Source organism: Myotis daubentonii, chromosome 18 (assembly GCF_963259705.1).
Source record: "Myotis daubentonii chromosome 18, mMyoDau2.1, whole genome shotgun sequence".
NCBI classification, from domain to species: domain Eukaryota; kingdom Metazoa; phylum Chordata; class Mammalia; order Chiroptera; family Vespertilionidae; genus Myotis; species Myotis daubentonii.
The window spans coordinates 42,764,957-42,787,676 of NC_081857.1; the positions used below are offsets into that span (position 1 = coordinate 42,764,957).

At 48.3% G+C, this 22,720-nt stretch overlaps 1 protein-coding gene across 1 annotated transcript in view; it reads left to right on the top strand.

Annotated features, from left to right (window-relative positions):
- DPYD (dihydropyrimidine dehydrogenase) overlaps positions 1-22,720 on the top strand; it is a 347,122-nt gene that overhangs the window by 219,639 nt on the left and 104,763 nt on the right. Inside the window, exon 14 of the mRNA XM_059675719.1 lies at positions 15,445-15,609. Within this exon, the coding sequence (XP_059531702.1) occupies positions 15,445-15,609 (165 nt within the window). The remainder of the gene's footprint in view (positions 1-15,444; positions 15,610-22,720) is intronic.

The window sequence follows — 22,720 nt, forward strand, 5'->3', positions numbered from 1 at the left end:
TGCCTTTGAATTGGCATTAACCTTGGAGGTATAAGGATGGTACGTGAAAATATTTACTATTTTAACACAAAGTGTTTTTCAACCGGCTTTAAAGCAATACTTTAAAATATAAAGTCACCGATATAAAAATGATGTGAAATAAAAAAAAAATAACCATTGTTTTGAACACAAAGCAAAATCATATTCATTTCATTTGGAGACTTAGGTTATAAAGTCTTGGAAGATTTATAAGGAAATTATGCAAAATAGAAGAAAAGTGAATTTACCAAAGGAATACAAGGTTAAGCATTGAAATTGCTTCTTTAAAGACGTGTCTCATGAGGGAGAAAAATCAGATAGAGGTCAGGGTTGCAATCCAAATATTCTACATTTGGATGTACTCTGTGTGTGTGTGTGTGTGTGTGTGTGTGTGTTTTCATTTTATTCCTCAGAGAGAGAGAACATAAAAATTTTACTTACTGTGATAAAAGTTTGCATAAAAAGAAAGACAGGTAGATCTGCTATCACTGTAGTTAAAGTTGTAAAGAAGAATTTTTTTTAGAACACAACCTTTAGGAAAAATTCATTTTTTTTTAGGTTTACATATAAATTTCACTTTTTTCTTTCTTTTATGTCAAAATTCAGGTAGTTTCCATTTATATATAGTTATCACAAGAATAAATTCCTATCTCATGAGACATGTAGTCAACTGTGATACTTTATATTTTGGCCTTTAGATATATATATTTCCTATGTATGAAAATGAGTATGAGATATGTAATCATTTTCTTTTTTAATAGTTAAAAGATATTTATTGATTGATTTTGAGAGGGAGAGAGACCTGTTTTCACCTATGTATGCATTCACTGGTTGTGTCCTGTAGGATCGAACCCACAACCTTAACACATTGGGATGATGCTCTTAACCAACTGAGCTACCTGGCCGGGGATCAGTTTCCCTTTTAATTCTTTGAAAAGTTTTATCCCTGCAATTTAAAAATTGAAGAGCAAAGAAATACATTATTTAGCAACCTTAGCCATCAGCCTCATTCTAGAATTACTTTGTTTTGCTTTATAATTTACATATTGTAAAGCTCACTCTTTTAAAAATATACATTTCCATGGTTTCTTTGGTATGTTCACAGAGTTGTGTAGCTCTCCTCATGTATTTAATTTCAGCAGATTTTCATCACTCCAAACAGGACACCATACCTATTAGCAGCCGCCCCCACTCCCGCACCCCCCAGCCCCTGGAGGCCATAATGTACACTCACCTCGAGGACTTGCCTGTTCTGTATGCAGTAGGTGACCTTGTGTGTCTGCTTGCTTTTACTCAACATCGTGTTTTCAGAGCTCATCCATGTTGTAGCATGTATCAGACGTCCTCCCTTTTTGTGGCTATATGACATTTTGATTATCTGTACATTGGCTTGTGGATATTTGGTTGTGTTTTTTTTTTCTACTTTTTATCCATAAGTACTGTTTCGTTGAATTTTCGGGGATATGTTTTTGAGTGGATGTATGTATTCAGTTCCCTTATGAACAGAAGTAGGTGAGGAATTACTGAACAAGATGGTAACTCTATGTTTAACATTTCAACAAGCCATTAAACTGTTCTCCAACGTAGCTGCGCCCAGGTTCCATGCCCGCCAGCCATGTACGAGGTCTGGGGTTCCTTGCCCTACTCAGCACCATTGTGGTCTTTCTCATTACAGCCATCAAATGAGTGTGAGGTGGTGTCTCACTCGGCTTTTGACTCCTGGTGTGATTGACAACTAGTATCTTAAAAATAAGGCCCAATAAGAGCGTGTTGTACACGGCCCTCTGTCGTCTCAGCACAACTCTTTTATTTTAAGCCCTGATTCCCTCCCCACCTTTTCACAAAAAGAAAGTTTAACAACAGAAGCCCTAAGTTTTTTAAAATATAAGTGCCACTATATTCTTTTTACGGTCATACCTCTGACAGAGGCACGTAAGAGGAGGAATCGGGTTCCTGTGTCCTGCCCCAGCCACGGGAACGGGAGGGAGGAAGGAGACTGTGGCCACCTGTGCTCCCCACCTATAAGGACCTCAGGCATCGAGAAGGAAAGGGCCCTCCTTGGAGAAGAGCCGCGTGGTTCAGCCGGAGCTGAAAATGCTGGTATTTCTCCAGATGAGGTACCAGTGCAGAGTTCTGCAGTGTGAGTGCCGTGCACTCAGTCTAAAATGAAATCTGACCCCCCCCCGGCTGGCGTGGCTCCGTGGTTGAGCGTCGACCTAGGAACCAGGAGGTCACGGTTCAATTCCCAGTCAGAGCACATGCCCGGGTTGCGGACTCGATCCCCAGTTGCAGGCATGCAGGAGGCAGTGGATCAGTGATTCTCTCTCATCAATGTTTCTCTCTTTCTCTCCCTCTCCCTTCCTCTCTCAAAAATCAATAAGAACATTTCTTTTGTAATCTAAAACCAGCTTCGGAGGGGGGCAAGTTCCGTAGCAGAGCAGGATGTGACATCGTATGATGAATTAAAACGGGCGTAAACTCCATGGGCATCGCCGTGCGGATCTCACTCCTCGGGGTCTGGCCGTGAAGGACATCTCAGTCACGAGGACGATGTGTCCCCCTCCCCGGCTGAGGTGTGACGAATGGTGGACGAACAGTCCCACACACCACAGATGGGAGTGCAAAGGCGATGGAGTCTAGTCCTCCTATATAATAGAAGGCTAATATGCAAATTGCCCCCTCAACTGGAAATTGACCAGGGGGCGGGGCCGGCTGGCCAACCTCGTGTGTCCCCTCCCCCTGGCCAGCCCGGCCCAATCGGGGCAGCCGGCCGGACCCCACCTGTGCATGAATTCACGCACCAGCCTCTAGTCAATGCTAATGAGGCGACGGTGGAGCACGCCCTGCTGGTGCAGCTCCAAATAGGACGTTCTCTAACGGAGGGAAGAAAGTACCAAGAGGACCAGCTCTGTGTCCAGGAAGTCCGTACCCACATCCAGACGTTTAACTGGCAGCGAGGCGGGGAGGGGACAGGGAGACAGGCAGGCGACACATTTTTACGCTTTATTTAGATGAGGACACTCTGTCTCCTGCTCCCCTGCCCCTCCGTGCCTCCCTGTCCCTCTCCTCCCTCCTCAGGTGGAGCGTGGCCCTTCCCAGAGTCTGCTCAGAACCCAGACGGTTCCCGGGTATCGGCCGGGCCCACGCTGGCTTCCACTGCGCCGGCCTCCTTGGACTCAGAAGGTTGCACAACCCCTTCTTACTGGCTTATTCCGCCGAGCAGAATGCTCGCCAGGTCCCAGATGCCTGATTTATGGACAACATTCCCCCGCTGGAGCCCCACAGCTCCAGGGGTCCTGTCTGACGCTTGTTGGCAACCACTGTTGGTTGGCTTTTCTCCCCCTGGCCCTGGTTCCAGTAAGATTTTTCTGTTTCATGGGTCCCCAGTCCCAATTCTTGGATTAAAAAAAAATGACTCTAGCCCAGTGTTCACCAGGTTTGCTAGGTTTTAAGTCGAGGCTCCGTGTTGGGTAGAGCAGATCCAAGTCGAGGGCCCATCCAGGAAGGCCTGTGCCCCTAGACGCACGCCTTACATTTTTAAACATTAGACATAATCCCAGGAGCAGTGAAAGGGTTTTGCTCTGAATGAAAGTCTGGATTTCCATGGCTGCCTTCCCGGCTGCGTTTCCGGGCGGCAGGATCCCTGGGACAGCGCTGGCCGCCGGGAGGACCCTGCCCCCGGGCTCCGCGCAGCATTTCAGTGCGTCCACGTCAGGGATGAAGCTGAGAGGGCGCGGCCGGTGGCTGCTGCCTGCTGCGTGCGTGTTGACAGACTGTCTCGCTGCAGCCCGTTCCGTAGCGTCCCATAGCGAAGGGTGTAAGGTACAGCGGAGAAGTGCGTGTTTTAGAGACGCCGAGATGGAAGTTGTTGATTCTAAAAGACATCCTGTCACGGATGAGCGAGGGGGAGATCAAACCGGGGAGTCTGGCCAATCGGAGGGTTCGCTCCCGCGCTCCTCCACTCAGCCCTGTCCCCCTGGCGCCATTAGCATTTTCATTTCGAAAAATGACAGTCTGCCGTGGAGGCAGTAAAAACGTGCAACCTGTGGTTTAAATTATTGATTTTTTAGAATATTGGAGCGGTATTTCACATGGATTTTGTGAGCGATACTTCTGGGTTGGGGGTTTCAAAGGTAATTTGGTATCCAAAAGCCTGTTCACATTTGAAAGCCTTTCCGTTCCTGGAATTTCCTTAGGCTCGGGGTGATGGGGTGAAACTGTGTTGTCTTCAGGATGATAAGTAGCAGATCATTGCTGCTGGGACGTGAAGCATAGACCTGCAGACTGTGTCCTTGGTGATTTATGGTGCATGTTCAGACGGTGAGGTGCTGGCAAAATCCATCTTCATTTGGGCACGAAAGCTAGTTTTGTTTTATTTTTAAAAGTTTATCTTTATTGTTGAAAGTGTTAGAGCTGTTCCCTTTGGTTTTTTGTGTGTGTGTTTCCTCATTGACCCCCTCCACCCTGCAGCCACCCCTCCCAGGCCGTCAGCAGGCTACTGTCTGTGCCCATGGGTTATACATAGAGCCCGTAGGTTCCCTTGGTAATCTCTCCCCATTCCCCTCCACCCCCGCCCTTCCCTCTGAGATTCGCAATCTGTTCCATGCTTCTGTGTCTCTGGATCTGTTTTGTTCATCTGTGTATTTTGTTCATTAGATTCCACATCTGAGTGAGATCATGTGACACTTGTCTTTCTCTGACTGGCTGATTTCACTCAGCATAACACCCTCCAGGCCCCTCCATGCTGTTGCACATGGTAAGAGTTCCTTCCTTTTTACAGCCGCATAGACAGAACAGTCAGCCACTGCATCAAAAGCAGATTTTAAAACGAAGGAAAGCATACTGTGATTTGCAGGCGTCCAAGGTCAGAAGTCTAGCGGAGCGCTAACCCACTGGGATCTGGCCAGCACGGTGTGGTCCCTTAGGGATGGGTTTTCACACAGCCCCTCCCGCCGTGTGACGCAGACAGCGAATGTGGCCACAGGGATTTGATTTAAAATCGCTTCAAGTCTCCGATGTTCTTCTCCAGTGCACGGGGAGCATTTTCCACGATAGATCATATGTTAAGGCCACAAGCAAATCTTAGTAAATTTAAGTGGACTGAGTTGGTATCCAGCATCTCTTCTGACCACAGTCGTGTGAAACTAGAAATTAAGTACCTGAAAAAAACTGGAAAATTCACAAATATGTGGAGGTTAATCAACATGTTACTGAACAACCAATGGATTAAAGAAAGCCAGAAGAGAAATAATAACATGAGACCCATAGAATTCGTAATGTAACACTAAAACGTATGGGATGCAGTGAACACCGTTCTAAGAGGGAAGTTCGTAGCAATAATTGCCTGCTTCAAGATACAGGACACAAGAAACGTCCCAAAAGAATAACATAATTTTACACCCGAAGAAACTAGAAAAAGAAACGCAAATGAAGCTCAAAGGGAGTAGAAGGAAGGGAATAACAAACATTAAAGCAGAAATAAATGAAATAGGGACTAAAAAGACAGGTTGGGACCGAGAGACCCAGAATCGAGCTCACTTAGCTGGGAAAAGGACCTGGGTTGGGTCCATGCAGAGTGACAGAGTGGGAGGGACATGGTCGCTGTCACGCCTCCTGGCATCGCCGGGCCACGCTACACTGTGGACGTGCATGGTTACCGAGAGGATGCTGACCAGGTGAGGCCTCCCACAGACACCATCAGCTCTGGGCTCCACTGAGACTTTTTACCTGCTAGTCCATGGCTCCCTCAGCGCCGACACCTCCACCCTCTGATGGAGCAGCACCTCAGCCTCAGATCCCGCGTGACCACACTCCAGGAAAAGCCCAGTCGAGGCCTCAGCAGGACGCTGTGTGTCCTGAGTGACGGTTACAAGGAGGATCTGGCCCGAGGGCACGCCTTTGGGCGTCTCCGACCTAGAACAGAGGTCGGCAAACCCAGGCCCGCACGCCCAGGCCTGGCCCTCTGCCCAGTTTTGTAAGTGACGTCTTGTTGGGCCACAGCCATGTCCTCCTCCCACACTAGTTCCGAAAATTGTGGTCCTGACGATTAGCATCGAGTCCCATTACGGGGACGCGTCCCGAGGTCCGGAATTCCCAGCCCCTTTGTTTGCCTGGTGGTTTCTATTTGATTTTGATTCCAATTTATAAAACCTACGAAGCCACGTGGTATCACCAATTAAGCAAAACAGTACCCCTTATGAAAGTATAAAAGAGAAAAAAAGAAAACTTGGGAAAACTTTAGAGGACAGAGGCAGGAAGTTTTTCCCGTGTCCTTCAGTTCACCCGCCTGCCTTTCCTCAAAGGAGAAGTGCGGGAGGAAAGCGCTTATTGTCCGAGGCTAATTTTAACCTGTGATGAAGATTGCTTTTTGTATTCCGCTGAATGCGATATCAAGTCATTGTTTGTCAAGGCTGAAGCGCCCCAGTACACAGCACGCTCTCTAAGTGGTGTTTTGTAAAATCACATAATACGAGCATCTTTAGGGCCTAACACAGGAGAGAATGCCATGGAGTCGGGAGATCAGAATTCTGAGGACACAGACTTTCAACCCTATTATTTCCATTATTCAGTCTCCGGGCTGCTTACCTTGCGGTGAGGGGAGTCTATTTGTCTATTTGCTCCAACGAGTGCTTTTTCCTCGGCCGAATGGCTTCCCCGATTCTTGGCAGAAGTAAACTCCCTCTTCCCTCCCTCCCACTGGCTCTTCCCGTTTTAGTCAGGAGGGTCTTGGTGGATTTCCTTCAGTAGCCAAAACTGTGTGTGTGTTGCCTGAAGTGATTTTAAAATGAGTCTGAGATTCAAAAAGAAAAGGAAAAAAAGCCACTGTTCTAGGTTCTTCTGGCTGGTTTAAGAATTAAATTGAGCCCGGCTGGTGTGGCTCAGTTGTTGAACGTCGTCCTATGAACCTGGAGGTCACGGTTCCATTCCCCGTCAGGGCACGTGCCTGGGTTGTGGCTCGGTCCCCTGGTGGGGGCGTGCAGGAGGCAGCCCATCCATGACCTCCTCTTTCATCAATGTTTGTGTCTCTCTATCCCTCTCCCTTCCTCTTGCTCTAAAAATCCATAAAAATATTTTTTTTAAGAAAAGAATTAAGTTGCCCTGGGACGGATTAACAGGAGAAAATCCACTTTAATTTTGTAGGGACAGGGGCCCCATTAGAATAGGAGGGCCACGGGCCTACAGGCCTTTCTGAAGGAAGGGCGAGGGGCGGGAGTCTGAGGCTTCCCCGGGGAGGAAGGCAGGTCACAGGGAGACGGGGAAGCAAATGTTGGGTACACAGATGCTGGCGGGGCCATCTGCAACCCCAAGACCAGCAGGATGGTGGTCTCCGAGCCCTGCCCTGCTCCGCCGCACCCCGGCCCCTGTTCTCACGGTATCCCTGGGGGCACCGCTCTTCCCGGACCGGGCCCTCTGTCCAGCCCGGTGAGGCAGTCACGGGGGAGGTAGGAAGCTCTTCCCAGCTTGTTGTTTCTTGAGAGCAACCCTCGCACGAGAACCCTGACGCCAGAGTCGCATTTCGGGTGGTAAGTCCTGCGCTCCTGGACTCCCAGATCGTACGTGTCTGCCGCGGGCCCCGAAGCATCTCAGAGAGCAATCTTTCCAGCCTGATACTGTTTACAACGTGCGGGCCAGTTTCCGGGAGCCACTTTCCAACCAAATTTTCGGTGTCTGGTTTGGGGGCTCACACAGGTTGAATTCTTAGACGTTTTTGTTTTTGTTTTAAAGCTAATACGGAGGCTGGAAAGGACACATCCCCCACGCGCTGTCATTATTTTCTAGCTCCCAAATTGAGAGAGAGCATCCCTTTTTGTTGGCCCGGCTTCTCCGAGGAGGTTGCTGATCTCCCTCCCTCCATGCTTGGGCCCTGGCCTCCCTCTCTGTGGCGTTGTTAAGCCACAAGGACTCGGGGGCTGGAGAAACCTCGAGGGCGAGCACCGAGCCCTGCGGCCGGCTTGTCCCCAGGGACCGCCGTGTCCTCGTGGTTTCTGATCTCCCGGAGATTTCCTTATTTGACCCTGGCCCAGCTGCGCCTCCCCCGCTTTGTTCCTGTCCTGTCCGGCGTTTTTCAGTGTGCTGCATTATAAGATGTGGGGGGCGTTGTGTTTTTGTGCAGGGATGGAAAACTCTTGTTCTCAACCTTCCTAAGGCCGCGACCCTTTCATACAGCTCCTCATGTTGTGGTGACCCCCAATTTCAGTGTTACACATTGAACATAATGAAAGCATCGTGATTCATCACAGAAACAGCATGTAATTACATATGTGTTTTCCGATGGTCAGAGGCGACCCCTGTGAAAGGGTCGTTCGCCCCCCAAAGGGGTCGCGACCCACAGGTTGAGAACCGCTGTATTAGACACTCCGCTCCCTTCCTTTGCTGGCACCCATTTCATTTGCAGCGCCATCTAGAGTTACAGCGCAGCATTTGCACAAGTTTTATACCAAATTTAAAAAATCACTTACTCTTTTCCGCGAACATTCTGCACTGATACTTGAGGGTGATGAAGAATGATTGGAACTGGCTCGTGCGCACACCCTCCCAGCTGCCATCCGGGGCCTGCACCACGTCCGCACGCCCATCCCAGGCGCGTCTTCCGGGCAGGCCAGCAGGACCTGCTAAGTCAATTACCGCTGGGCAGAGTGTATCTGAAACCTCTTATCTGAACAGTGAACCCAGTAATTTAATCAGTCTGTCCTTAATTAATCCCATTCTAATCCATCTGATACTGGCCCCGGAAAAGCTCTTCGTCTGTTTCTTATAAAATGTATCTGGGCGAACGCACAGCTGCTGTGAGCTCTGAGTATAAATAACTCGAATAGGAGCCCGGCCGGCGTGGCTCAGTGTTCAAGTTGACTTTTCTCGCAACCAAAGTGAGTCCCGATTGTTATCACGTACATCAGGCGTTAAGGGATCGCCGTTATTGCTAGTATTACTATTCTCCAGATCACATGACCACCCCTGGATTCTGGCCCCGTCTCCAGTGTTGACTGGGGGGTGGGCACCAGTGGACAGGTCACGTTAGTGTCTCAAAGGCCTGGTTTAGTGGGAGCAGCAGGAGACAGAGTGGGAGGACCCGTCTATTTTACTGTTTTCCTCGTGGATAGGTAGGTTGAAAGTTCCTGAGGACAGATGGATAGATTTGGTCACTCATTCAGGTTTTTGGGTGCTGTCTTTAAATTGATTTTAGAGAGGAAGGGAAAAGGAGAGCTAGAAACACCAATGGTGAGAGAGAATCATACACCAGCTTCCTCCCACACGCCCCCTACTGGGGATCGAGACCACAACCCTGGGCATGTGCCCTGACCAGGAATCGAACCGTGACCTCCTAGTTCATAGGCCACCCGCCAGCCCTGTCTTTCTTTAAGACACCAGGAGGGAAAACTTGATGTATGAAGAAGACCTTGTCATCCTCTCCATTTTACCCTCCAAAACAGCCAACGGGAGATGATTCTGACCATTATCAAGTTTATTTTTGAGAGTAATCAAATATTAATATCCTTCGTTCCTGAGAAAATAAAATGTTAGCGATCTTAACAGTGGAGTTACCGGAAACTGGGCCACGGTGAAGGTTTATTTTACTTCTCGCTGTTCCCAGGGTAGCAGTACGCGGGCTGGTAGTCAGGGGAGCATGCCACTGAACGGGGCGTCTGCTGTTCCCTTCATTGGCCGCGCGAGTCTCCTGTTTTAGGGAAGGATGTAGAGTTAAGTCCCACCTCTGTAGAGAGTGGTGTCTTCCCGCCAACAGTTTATTCTGCAGTCCGTTTCATTCCTGACACTCTAGCTCAGAAAACCAAGTCCTTAAAAGATTTGTTTGTCAAGACCAACCAGTTCACAGGAGAATCTTGGATGTTGTAAAAGAAACCAACATCCCGGAGATATAAGCTGCGGGGTTGCAGGTGTGCCCGTTGCACGTTCTCGGTAGCTTATAGCCCTCACGGTGCTGCCCACATCTCCGTGCAGATCCCTCACTCCCGCGGGGTTTCTGCCTTTCAGGGGTAACCCGTCTTTAAGATTGTCTGTCACTCACAGGGACCCACCCTCCCCCGCCTTCTCTCCCAGACCTCCCTCTTCCAGCAGGCACGCTCCTGCGTTATTTTTAATTATTCTCTTGCTTATGCTTTGCCCCAAAAGTATGTTTCACTGCACAATATATTGTAGTGCTTTGCTGGCTTTAGGTATCATATCCCATGTATTTTTTCCCACTTTGCTCTTTTCATTCAATAACATCTCTCTCTAAAATGCATCTGCTCTGATAGAGTAGCTGTGGTTCCCTCGGTACATTTTATTTTTTATTTTCATCCAACTCTTTTGGACCCCATTTCTTTCCCTAGTCTCTTAGCCAGTCATCGCCGCGAAGTGTCCCTTTTCTGTGTAGCGAGACCGTGGTGACTGTCTCAATCCATTGGTAACCATGGAAACAACTGTAGTCTTTTTAGGCTAAGAGAGGTCAAGTAAATGAACTTAAACAAATATAATCAGTCTGTTTACCATTCAGAGCCCTTTGCTAATGCTGAAATATCGCCGTCGTCACTTCAAGGTCAGAGGTCACCCGCACTCCATTTTATAATTCGTGACAATGTCACACGGAGCAGCATAGCGCCTCTGCTTTCTTACCTATAGCCATCCATTTTCAAAAATCTGAATATGGTTCCTGCATCGGGGTTAGAACTAGGTAATTCATCTTCTCCGCTATAGAGAATGAGCTCTTATCTGTTCTAACGGCTCTGGAATGTGTTTATTTGTTACATTAACTCCCTGAAGCAATGCTAATATGACTGAGCTACTAAATATTAAAGCAAATTATTATCTTATAGGATTAAACCCGAATTCTGGTATTCCCAGGTCAAAAGCGTTAGTAAATTATTGCCCAATTATTGAAGCTCTAACTCTAAACTCTAATCAAATAACCAGGGATAATTGGTCGAATCCAAGTCTTCATTCATCTTGCACTTAATTTAAAAATTCCAAGAAGCCTCCAGCCAGTGGGGAAGGTTTTCAGCAACGCTGTAGCAAACATAACTGCATTGGGAAAGTACACTGAGAATAAACTTTCTGTGCCTGGTTTATGGCTGGGTGAGCATGAATCTTGACACTTTGGTTCAATTTGGAATAGGCCGTATTTTAAAATTGCCATGATGGGTAGTTGATAGGTTCTACACAGTAGGCATCTGTAATTTGGACTGTTCTTGGTTTTTTTTAATACATTTTTATTAATTTCAGAGAGAGGACAGAAGAGGGAGAGGAAAAGATATATATACACAACACACACTAATACACACACATGCACACACATATACACACACTTACACACACATATACACACACTAATAAAGAGCTAATATGCTAATGGTCGGGACGCCATAATGGGTAACGACCAGACCACTAGCATATTAGCTGGGGCGTTGCTCCAGAGATGGGGCGGAATAGGGGAGACACCTGGAGAAGGCAGGACCAGCCCGAGGTGACTGGAGGGACTGAGGGCGGGGCTTGAAGCGGCCAGAGAAGGCCAGAGGGTTTGGGGGCTGGGCCAGGCGCGTTGGAGCTCTGTGTGGACAGGTCCGGGTGTCACGGCAGGGCCGCAGGTGGGTGGGCAGCACTGCGCGACTTCGCGCGCTGGGTTCCTAATGAACATATACACTGAGTGGCCAGATTATTATGACCACCTGACATTTGTAGGCAAATTAGCTATAATTTCTCACTGAAGTTTCTAGAGGGCCAGACCATTATAAATAGGGAAGCAGGTTGTTTACCACGACAGTAGAAGTGATTTTTTTCTGAAGATATGGGTAAACAACGCAATTTTTAACAGCCTTTGAATGTGGGATGATTGTTGGCGCTCAGAGCCATGGAGCAAGTACCAGCAAAACAACCGAAGGCCTGTTTGAACACCTTTGCTGTCTGCAGTTCCCAAGAAAACGTCTCCAATTCGCACAGGAACACAAGGATTGGACAGTTGAGCATTGGAAAAAAGTCATGTGGTCCCATGAATCACATTTCCAGTTGCATCATGCAGATGGCAGAGTGAGAATTTGGAGGAAAAAGCATGAAAGCATGCACCCCACATGCATGAGTACCACCCTTCAAGCTGGTGGGGGCAGTGTTATGGTTTGGGGCATGTTTTCCTGGCATGATTTGGGCCCTTAAGTTCATGTGGAACAACGTCTGAATAGCACAACATACCTAAGTATAGTTGCTGATCAAGTTCATCCTATCATGGTGATGGCGTATCCCAGTTGGAGATGGCTTCTTCCAGCCAGACAATGCACCATGCCAAGGTGCTCGTATTGTGCAGGAGTGGTTTCAAGAACATGAGGGAGACTTTACCTTGCTTAGTGGCCCCCACCATCACCAGATCTCCATCCAATTGAGCATTTGTGGGACGAAGTTAAAAGAGCCACCAGGCAGCTGGTTCCACAACCATCCAATCTCACAGAACTGGACAGTGCTATTCAGGCACGGTGTCAGATTCCTCACATCACCTTTCAGCATCTCGTGGAGTCAATGCCAAGAAGAATCACCGCAGTATTGAAGGCAAAAGGTGGCCCAACGAAGTACTGATGGGGTGGTCCTAAGAATCTGGCCACTCGGTGTGTATGCACACATATTTTTTTGTTTGTTTTTATTTTGCTTGAGATAAAGAACAAGAAACTGACCTGTCGGGAAACACTCTCAGAAAGCTGCAGAGAGGAGCAGAGGGCCCTCTGCCTGGGGCTTCCTGTCCCCGCTCCGTCCTGGTGCGGGACATGCTGGTGTATTTACAGTCAGCCCCGATTCCAGGAAAGTGAAGCAAGCCCAGCACTGGCCGTGAACTTCACTCACACACACAGAGGAGGACGCTCTCGTGGTGGTCGTGCCGTTTTGTTTTTTTTTGTTTTTTTTTTTGGTGGTGGTTTTGTTTTTAAAATACACTTTATTGATTTTTTACAGAGAGGAAGGGAGAGGAAGAGAGAGAGTTAGAAACATCAATAAGAGAGAAACATCGATCAGCTGCCTTCTGCACACCCCCTACTGGGGATGTGCCCGCAACCCAGGTACATGCCCTTGACCGGAATCGAACCTGGGACCCTTCAGTCCGCAGGCCGACGCTCTATCCACCGAGCCAAACCGATCAGGGCCGTCGTGCCGTTTTAAGGTGTCACGGTGGGGGTAGCGGGGGAGGAGAGAGCATTTTTAAAAAGAAGCATTTGCTTGACTGCCCTCCAGGGCAAGTGCTGGCTTATTGACCCTTCCGGCTAAGGTGGCCTTGATGTTATGGGGTGACTGCAAGGTAGCGCACGGCTCAGAATGCGGGGACCATCCTTAGCCTGGGTGCCACTCTTGCATCCTGAGTCTTTTCTATTTTATGACGTTAAATTTTTCTTACACACACACCGCAGATGTGCGCTCGGCCCAGGGCACAGACACAGAGGCCGCTGTAGTTAGTTATGAGCCTGAGAGGCGGGCATCCAAGAAGCCCCCTAGGGGGCCAGGGACCCGGCCAGGGATTCCCACCCACCTGCGCTAGGGAAGACTAGAAGTTGGTTTGTATCTGAACGGAGACTTTCTGTTGGGATCCTAGAGATCAGAGTGACCCAGCCTTCAAGGCCAGCCAGCAGGAAGGTCCTAGAAACTCCAGGGGGAGTGCGGTCAAGCTCACCACCGTGGACAGGTGTCCTAGGACCACAGCTGCACAGCATGAGAGGTCCTGTCTGGGGGGCTGCACAGCCTCCATGCAGCGGGGTGCAGGGGAGCCCGGGTGCAGGGGTGCAGCAATCAGGGGTGCAAAGGCGCAGGGGCACAGAAGTGCAGGAGCGCAGAACTCAGGTGCAGGGGCACGGGAGTGCAAACTCGGGTGCAGGGGCGCAGAACTAGGGTGCAGGGGCGCGGGGGTGCAAACTCGGGTGCAGGGGCGCAGGGGTACAGGGACGCAGAGCGTGGAATTAAGCATGTGCAGCGACAAAATCCTGACCCACAGGGCTTCAGCTTCCCAGAGTGACTCCATTAAGATCCTGTAACAAGGCTCCCTAATAGCAAATCAAAGTGAAGCTGGGGATGTTGCCCACAATGACAATAGCCGTGAAAAGGCTTAATTAGTAAAACATTAACTGGCAGGGTTCCTATAAGTAAAAATGTACATATTTAAGGAGGCTGATTGTAACATTTATCCCAGCTATGTTATAATATACTAATTCGAATGTAAAAGTGCATGTAAATTACCGGGAATTATCATGCAGCGGGAAGAGAAGTCCTTTTATCCTCAGCAACTGTAGCATTTGGCAGATTCGGGAATAAATAATCTTTTGTGGCAAGGGTATGCCTTATCAAACATATGCAGATCAGTACTAATTAATGCTAATTAAGGTTTCCTGTCTATCTAGTTGGAAAAACGTCCAAATGTTATGAAATCCAGTTAGGATGCCTATTACGCTAATTGTTTTATATGGGGTGGTTCTTAATTAAAATATGTAAATTGACCTTAATTGCTATCTACTAATGGGGGTTCATGTTATCTCCCTAGAAGTGACAAGATGGTGAGGAGGGGTACTTAAATGACTAATTCTGATAAAAATCCTCCACTAAATGACCTTTACTCAAAACTAATTTTAATTGGAAGTTGGCAGAAGAAACCGTTTTCTTCTTTTTTCCTTTTTCTTTCAGTTTTTGCTAATGTGCGCATGTTATTCTGTTTTGTTAAGCTATAGACGCGGTGGTGGGTCGTTAATTAGCCTTAACAAGCAGGTTAATTGGGCGGTTTACTGTTTATAGAGCTCGGGAAGGTTTGGTGTTGGCAGAGTGGGTTCTCCTGGAGTGGGGGTTCCTAGCAGGAGCCCTGGGGTTGGGTGACCCCGTTCGGATGTCAGGGTGTGTGTGAACGCTGGGGGAGCCAGCAGTACCCATCGATATGTACTTGTTGGCTCAGGTACCCGAGAACTACCTTTTAGGAAAACATTTTTTCCCTTTATAAGCATTAACTCTTATCTATTGGAATTAAGATCTCATTGGAAATACTTGGATTAGATAGGCTGAAATGATCCTCTTACATGTTACTTGTCATGTTTTTGTTATCCAATTGCAAATAAATTCACATGTGTAGGCCCAACACCAGTAAAAATGAATTTACTTTTTTTAAATTTCTTCTCACTCTGCTAATCTTATCATCACAGGATGTCATTTAAATAAAGCTAACAAATCACTGATTTTACTCTTGCATTTGGAACGAGTTAAGTCTCCACTTTTATTTAAAATATATGTTAGTGGGGGAAAGGGGACACAGGTAATACTTTCAACAGTAAAGATTTTTTGTAAGTGTTGATAAAATATATTTTAAAGTTATCCTCTAAAAATGTGAGCAGGGACTTGGTAGAATACTGTCCCGTGGAAATGAGCGTAGAATGAAGATTAGGGTTTCCTTTGTCCGACGGAGGCTCAGTGTCATGACTCTTCCCGTAGGACATCGTGACGAACGTCTCGCCCAGAATCATCCGGGGGACCACCTCCGGCCCCTCCTACGGCCCCGGGCAGAGCTCCTTCCTCAACATCGAGCTCATCAGCGAGAAGACGGCCGCCTACTGGTGTCAGAGTGTCACGGAGCTCAAGGCCGACTTCCCGGACCGCGTAAGTGTGATTTAACGTCTAAAACTAAAGAATTGGCCTTAAGTTGGTGAATGTTTATTTAAACATCAATTCATAGGCTTATAAATATTAATGCACATAGTATATTTTATTAAAGCATCTGCCAGTGGCTTTGCTGATGCACAGAAAGATAAAAAAGAAAGAGAAGCCCGAGAACTCATAAAACCCGGTGCCACGCGGGGCCGGGTTATAAATGAGGCCGTGCGGAGGGGGAGGTGTCTGCATGAGTGGGGGGAGCAGCGAGGCAGAGCGGCAAGAACGAACCGCGCTGTCGGGCTGCCTTTCACTCTCCGTGGCTGGTGTTCGTGACGGTGGCGGCCTTCCCCAGGAATCGCAGACCATCAGTCACTGTAAGTGCGAACCCGGGGCAGGAGCCGAGGATCTGCTTGTAACGTTTATTCCTGTGTTTTCAGTGGGAAATAATCTGCCAAATAATTTTAACACCCTTCACACTAAATGAGTCAGTGATCTTTTTACTTCTAAAGCCCCGAGCACAAATATTACCATAAAATCGGGCGCACGCATTCTTTCTGGGCTTTTGTGTGTCGCCTGTAGTGTTTTACCCTGTAGAGAGTGTTTTCTCTTCAGTAACTGGTTGGAGTTGTTCTTAAGGTTATTCATTCATTCTCTCTTTCCCTCCTCCCATCTCTCCCCCTCCACATACACAAATGAACACATACATCTCTCTCTCTTTCTCTTTCTCTCTCTCTCCTCTCTCCTCTCTCCTCTCTCTCCCTTCCTCTCCCTCCCTCCCTTCCTCCCTCCTTCCCTTTCCATCTGAATGAGCTGGTGGTAAATTAAAGTTTAGGGGAGTGTGTGTGTTTGCGCACGTGCGCGCGCGCATGTGTGTTGTAGAAAAGACTTTTTTTCATCAGTTCATGGAAGATAAATAAGAATACTTCAAGTATTCTAATGATATATATTTTAAAATCTAATGAAACTGTGGATGTTCCCCCCAGAAAACTGATAGAAGGAAAACTTACAAGGGACTTCGGATGTCTCGCTGCTGCCTGAGCCATCCAGTCCTATTTCCTTACAGAAAGCGCTTACCTTGAAACAAAATGTGATAACATAGAACATAAGTCATCTCCCTCGAGTCGGCCTTTCGGACGCGCAGGGACCCAGACCCCCCTGAAATCTGTAGCTCCCGCTTATTTGGAGTTTTTCATTTTCTGGGCTTGATCTCGCAATTACTTGTGTTTTTTCATTATACTGTCATGTCTAATGACCACCATGTTGAGTTATTTGAGTTTTAATGGACACACATCTTTGGGTAAGCTTTTCTCAGAATGACACGGACAAAAGGCAATCAGCCATAAAAGTATTCAGTATATTGTTAACCTTGGTCTAGAGCAGGGGTGGGGAATGTCTGACCTTGCCAAGGCATTTGGGGTGAGTTTATTAAATGTTTGACTAAACAAAGAGGCTAATTTCTAAGTTGATCATTTTGTATGGCCAGAGAATGATGCTATAAATATCCAAGTGACCCTTGGCAGAAAAAAGGTTCGCCACCCCTGGCCCAGAGTATTAAGTACTATATGCTAGGTACTAAACATGCAATAAAATAATAATGATAATAATCTATACATATAAAAGCCTAAGCAACCATTCGACCATCTGACCGGTAGCTATGACGCACAATGACCACCAGAGGGCAGACAGTCTGGCAGGTAGTTTAGCTTGCTGCTGGGGCCCTGTCGGCCCTGAATCTGGTTCACCTGCACCAGATTTCCTTTCAATGTGCACGAATCCGTGCCCCTGCCACTAGTAATAATAATAATAATAACTGAACATTTATACACTATTCACTCTGTGCTAGGTAAGGTCCAAATGCTTATACACTTGAACACTCAGTTAGCCTGTTGGGAACCTTATCAGACAGGGACAACTATTTCCCCCACTTCACAGATGAGGAAACCGAGGCACACGGAGGTCAGGTAACACGCCCAAGGTTACACAGCAGTTCGACGCTGAAGCCAGAACTTGAACTGGCAAGTTACTTGTCACATCCCTGCTCCTGTCTCATAACAGTGTCCTCTCCATAGTCCGTCAGGCCCTCAGAAGTCCAGGCTCACTTTGAATGCAGCATCAGAACAACATGAACTATACTTCCCAGGGATTGCTTCGGTGGCATTTAGGTCAGTGATGGCGAACCTATGACACGCATGTCAGAGGTGACACGCGAACTCATTTTTTTGGTTGATTTTTCTGTGTTAAATGGCATTTAAATATATAAAATAAATATCAAAAATATAAGTATTTGTTTTACTATGGTTGCAAAAATCAAAAGATTTCTATATGTGACACGGCACCAGAGTTAAGTTAAGGTTTTTCAAAACGCTGACACGCCGAGCTCAAAGGGTTCACCATCACTGGTTTAGATGAACCGTGTGCCTCCGGGAAAACCGCCCTGAGCGAGGGCCTGTCTTGCGCGCCCCTCCCCGGGCAGGAGTCTGAAGTCAGGACAGTGGGCCCCTGTTGTGAAACGGCAGGAAGTAGATGAGGAAGCCAGGACGAGGCGGCCCTGGCGGGTGGTTCCACGGTCACATGGGAAGGAGAGACCGTTCACATGTTCCTCCCATCTCCCTGGAAACCGTTTTCTACTCCCCGATGCCTTCTCTCCTGAGAAAACAGCGCGTGCTTTTCTCGTTTCCAGTTCTCTGGCCATTTCCATGGCGCTCCGTATTCTCTCGATGTGTTCTCAGGGCTAATTGGTAACATTCTCGCTCCCCATATAAAAGACAGCATTTTAACATTTAACGATGGCATTCCCATTTGGCCCCGGGCGAGTGGCCTGTGTGCACTGGACGCAGCCGGGGCTGAGGGCGGACGGCCCCCACCGCCCCCGAACCACTCTGATGACAAAGGCCAGGAGCTGCCCGAGAGCGGGAGCCCTCCTTTTTCACGTTTAATTATCACTCGCACTGCGGTTTTCCCACCTCATTCTCCACCGCGTGCAGCACCTTTAATGACAGGGACTGGGGAAAGCCACCCCCTGTGGCCAGGGCTGAGCAAGGCTGACCTTTTGGAAGAAGAGGGTGCTGGGGGCGCGGAGGTCTGCTGACGCCCTGGGCCGGGACCTCTGCTGGCGAGAGAGGCCCGGGACCCAGGGCTCAGCTGGAAGGTGGGAGAGGCGTCGAGACCCTGAGCGCGCTGGGAGGGCGGCGTCCCAGCCGCCAGGGCCGCCCCGCAGCCTGCACCCGGCCAGCCTGCTGCTCGGCTCTCAAGGTTGCCTTTTCTCTCCCTGTGAATTCGACTTGGCACAGTGATCCTTGTGGTGACAGTTTATTACTAACGAAGAGCATTCTTTTTTGTTCCCAAGCTGCAATTTGGCAAAGCTTATGAGGAGACGTACTGTATAATTAGGGCTTCCAAGAATCAGCGTTAAGTGCATCCTTTATTCTCCCTGCAGAAGCCTTAGAAATCATCTACTTTAGGCTTGGAAAGAAAATGTCACCCTCCCCCCACCCAAAGACAATAAAATGCGCGCTGCATTTTGTCCGAATGCACGGAGTTAGCGAGCAAAGACTGACATCCCCATCCTGTGTGGGGGCTAAGGCCAGAGTTCAGCACGAGATGGGGGCTCAGCCGGCCTCAGCTGGTGCAGACAGGAAGCGGGGTGGGCTTTGTTAGAGGAATTAACGAAGGGGGACAGCGGGCATGTAGATGTGCTGCTGGGACAGCGCCCCCCCCCCCCCCCCCTCTCTGCTCATCACTGGGAGGTCAGCGCTGCGCATGAGACGTCGTTCTTCGTCAGGACGCCAGGAGGCGCTGTTCCCACCAGTAGCCTCTGAACAGAGTCCTCACCAGACGCCCTAGGCTCCCAGTGCAGCCTACAAGCCTTTGTCTGAAACATGTTTTGATGCGTAAAAATAAGAAGATAATAAAAAATAGATACAATGTAACTGTGTAAATTACAAGCTACGTATTAATAACACCAACAACATAAACTATACCCTCATCTCCATAAACCAAACAAAAAGAAGGACATTGAAAGAAATCCGAAGATCTCTTCCTGATGTCGAAGCGATCTCAGAGAGCTGAAAATACAAAGGCAGCCCCTGAACCTGAGGACCAGCATCAGCCCGCAGCCGCCACCGCAGGGAAGGGTCAGCGACCAGCGGGCTGCCTCCTGAGAGAAACAGGTGGCTTTGCCACTTCCGTTCCCCACCGGGTTCGAGTTGCTACCCTGTTCAGTCAGGGACGGGAAAGAAAGAAGAGCTGTGCAGCTGCTAGGAAGACGGGAGGTGTCCATCCACAGATGGTTTAGGTAGAAACCTGCTTGTACCAGGAAAAACCACTTTCTTTACAAGAGGCCTCCAGCCGATGGCTTGTTGCTCTCCAGTTTGGCTTTTTAAAAGATGGCATTAGAGCGCTGCCTGTCTCCACGGCTCACGTGTCCTGTCCTCCCGCCATCCTGCACGCCAGACCAGTGCCCAGCTCGCCTCCTCCTGGCCTTGGCCTGCGGCGGATCATTTTAAATAATAAATGAGCCGAGCAAGGTTGCAAGACGCAGGCTCAGCTTAGGAAGGCCGTTCGTGCTTTTTAATACACAGCCAGTAGACAGCTGGAAAGGGAAATAAATGCATCGTATTCTGTCAAGGTACCAAGAGCAGCAAAAGCATCAGACGGACCCGTCCGACAAAGAACTGAAAGACGGGGGCCCTGGGATCCACAGTCTACTGCTGACAGGAATTCGAGACTAAAGAAATGGGGGTTCTGCTGTTGGGGGGCAGGTGTCCCTCGGACTGATCTGAAGATGATGTGCCTCCCAACCAAAACATCGGCACGGTTGTTGGGTAGAATTTGTTGAACAAGTCGATTCTGAAGTTCGTATGAACATGCAAAGGACTCACAGGACTCACTTCAAAAGGAACCGAGTAGAAAGTCTTCCGTGTTTCTGATTTTGCGACTTATTTGTAACCACAGCGATGTGGTTGGTGTCGGCATAAAGACAGACAGGAGACCGGATTGATGAAGCGGAATGAGTCCAGAAAACAACCGCAAAGGCAGTCGGTTGCATGAATAATTTCATTTTTGACAAAGGAAATACAGTGAACAAAATAGGTGTGGTCTTTTCAACTAATAACGCTAGTAAAATTGGGTGTCCACGTGCCCCAGAATTAAATGTTGATGCACATCTTAGCCAGTGTGTAAAAATTAATACAAAATAACAGTCACAGACCGAAATGAAAAACCTGAAAGTATAACATTTCTTAAAGAAAACAGAGGAGAGCCCTGGCTGGGGTGACTCAGTTGGTTGGGCGTCGCCTCAGCCAGGAGGTCACGGTTCAATTCCAGGTCAGGGCACGTGCCCGGGTTGTGACCTCCTGGTTCATCGGTCGATGCTCAGCCACGAGACGCATCAGCCGGGCTGACCTCACTCACGTGGCGAGGGGCCACGGAAAGCCACCGGAGGTGACACATGACCTTGTGCGGTGCTAAGAAACCACAGGAATGCGGGGATGTGTCAGCTGCTGCTTCCTGAGAGAGGAAAAGGCTTCGTCCCGTGTCATTCGGCAAAGGAAAGGCCTGAAGCAGACCCACCTGAGCTTTTCCGATAGGCCCCGGTCCCGGCATGAACTGCCTGCCGCACGCTTTCCCCCAACCCCTGGCGCTGGGACTTGCCGGCTGCCTCGGGGGCCCCAGCCTCGTCTCCCGGGTTTGAGAGGGAGAGTCCGCGAGGGCGCATAGCATCTCGCCTCCTTTTTTTATAAACTGGCTCAGGAGCGCGGCAACGGGAGCTGCTTGTGGATCGTATGTTTGCTCCATGGCCTGACCCTGTCACCAGTGAAAACAAAGTTCACACTCAGGCGTGGAAAGGGGCTCGCTCAGTGGCTCCTTTTCTCTCAGTCTGGTGACATGTCCCTCCCGTGAGGATCTGTTGGTGGAGAACCCAACTCAGGTGCATTCTCGCCTGAAAGGATGAGGGGAACCAGGAGAGAGAGAGGCTGGGGTACAGCCTCCTACTCCCCCTCTGCCCCCTTCCGTCCTCAGATGAATCCTTTTCATCCTGAAAGGCCCCTTTAACTTGGTCATTTGAAAACAATCTTAGAAGTAAGCACCACTATTTTATGAGGCTCAAAAGTAGAAGGTCATATAAAGATGGTTATTTAACATAATATCCTACAATTGCATGTATTGTATTAACTTTTTTCCAAACTACCTATACTGTTTTACTTTTTGTTGGGGTTGGGGTTGGGGGGGGGGGTTGGCTTATTGATAACAACCACCTTCCCCACCCCCCACCCCACCCCTGCTTCTGTTTTCAGCCAGTCGGCGTTTTATTCTTTCACATTGTGCCGTGCAGGCGCTGTGCCTGGGATTTATTTTTCACAAGAAACTCATTTCACATTTTCCCCTTAGGTCTTCTAAGACATTTACTTGAAATCATTCTCTTTGTTCTTTAAGATTGTTGGGGTTTTTTTTTTAATAAATACTTAATAGTACTGTTTTAAAGGTTTGTGTTTGTGTACTGTAATAACCACTTTCCTTTCTCAAGCACCATTTATGGTTGTGTAATTGATTCAGTTTAAGCAGCATTTAAGGCTGTATTTGTGACCCACAAATATGACCTCATTACCTATAAACCATCTGAGAGATTGGTCTCAGGCACGGGTGATGAACTGAATCACTAGGCAAACAAACTTTCTTAAAACATCACAAATAGCCCTGGCCGGTTTGGCTCAATGGATAGAGCATCGGCCTGTGGACGGGCGGGTCCCAGGTTTGATTCCCAGTCAGGGCACATGTCTAGGTTTCAGGCGCGATCCCCAGTAGGGGGTGTGCAGGAGGCAGTGATGCTCTCCCATCACTGATGTTTCTATTTCTCCCTCCCCCTTCCTTTCCTCTCTCTGAAATCAGTAAAAAAATATATTTTTAAAAAGGAAAAGAAAAAAATTAATTCAACTTTCAGAGTACTTAGAAATGCCCGTCGGTGGCTCCCTTTTTCCTTTCGCCTGATGTCCTCGCCCTTCTGGTGGGAGTGCTGCTGAGCAGAGCAGCGAGAGGTAGTCAGCCAGAGGGGAGAGAAGAGCCCGAGACCCAGATAACTCACTGACTGGAAAATGAGCTCCATCCAGCTCATCGGGAC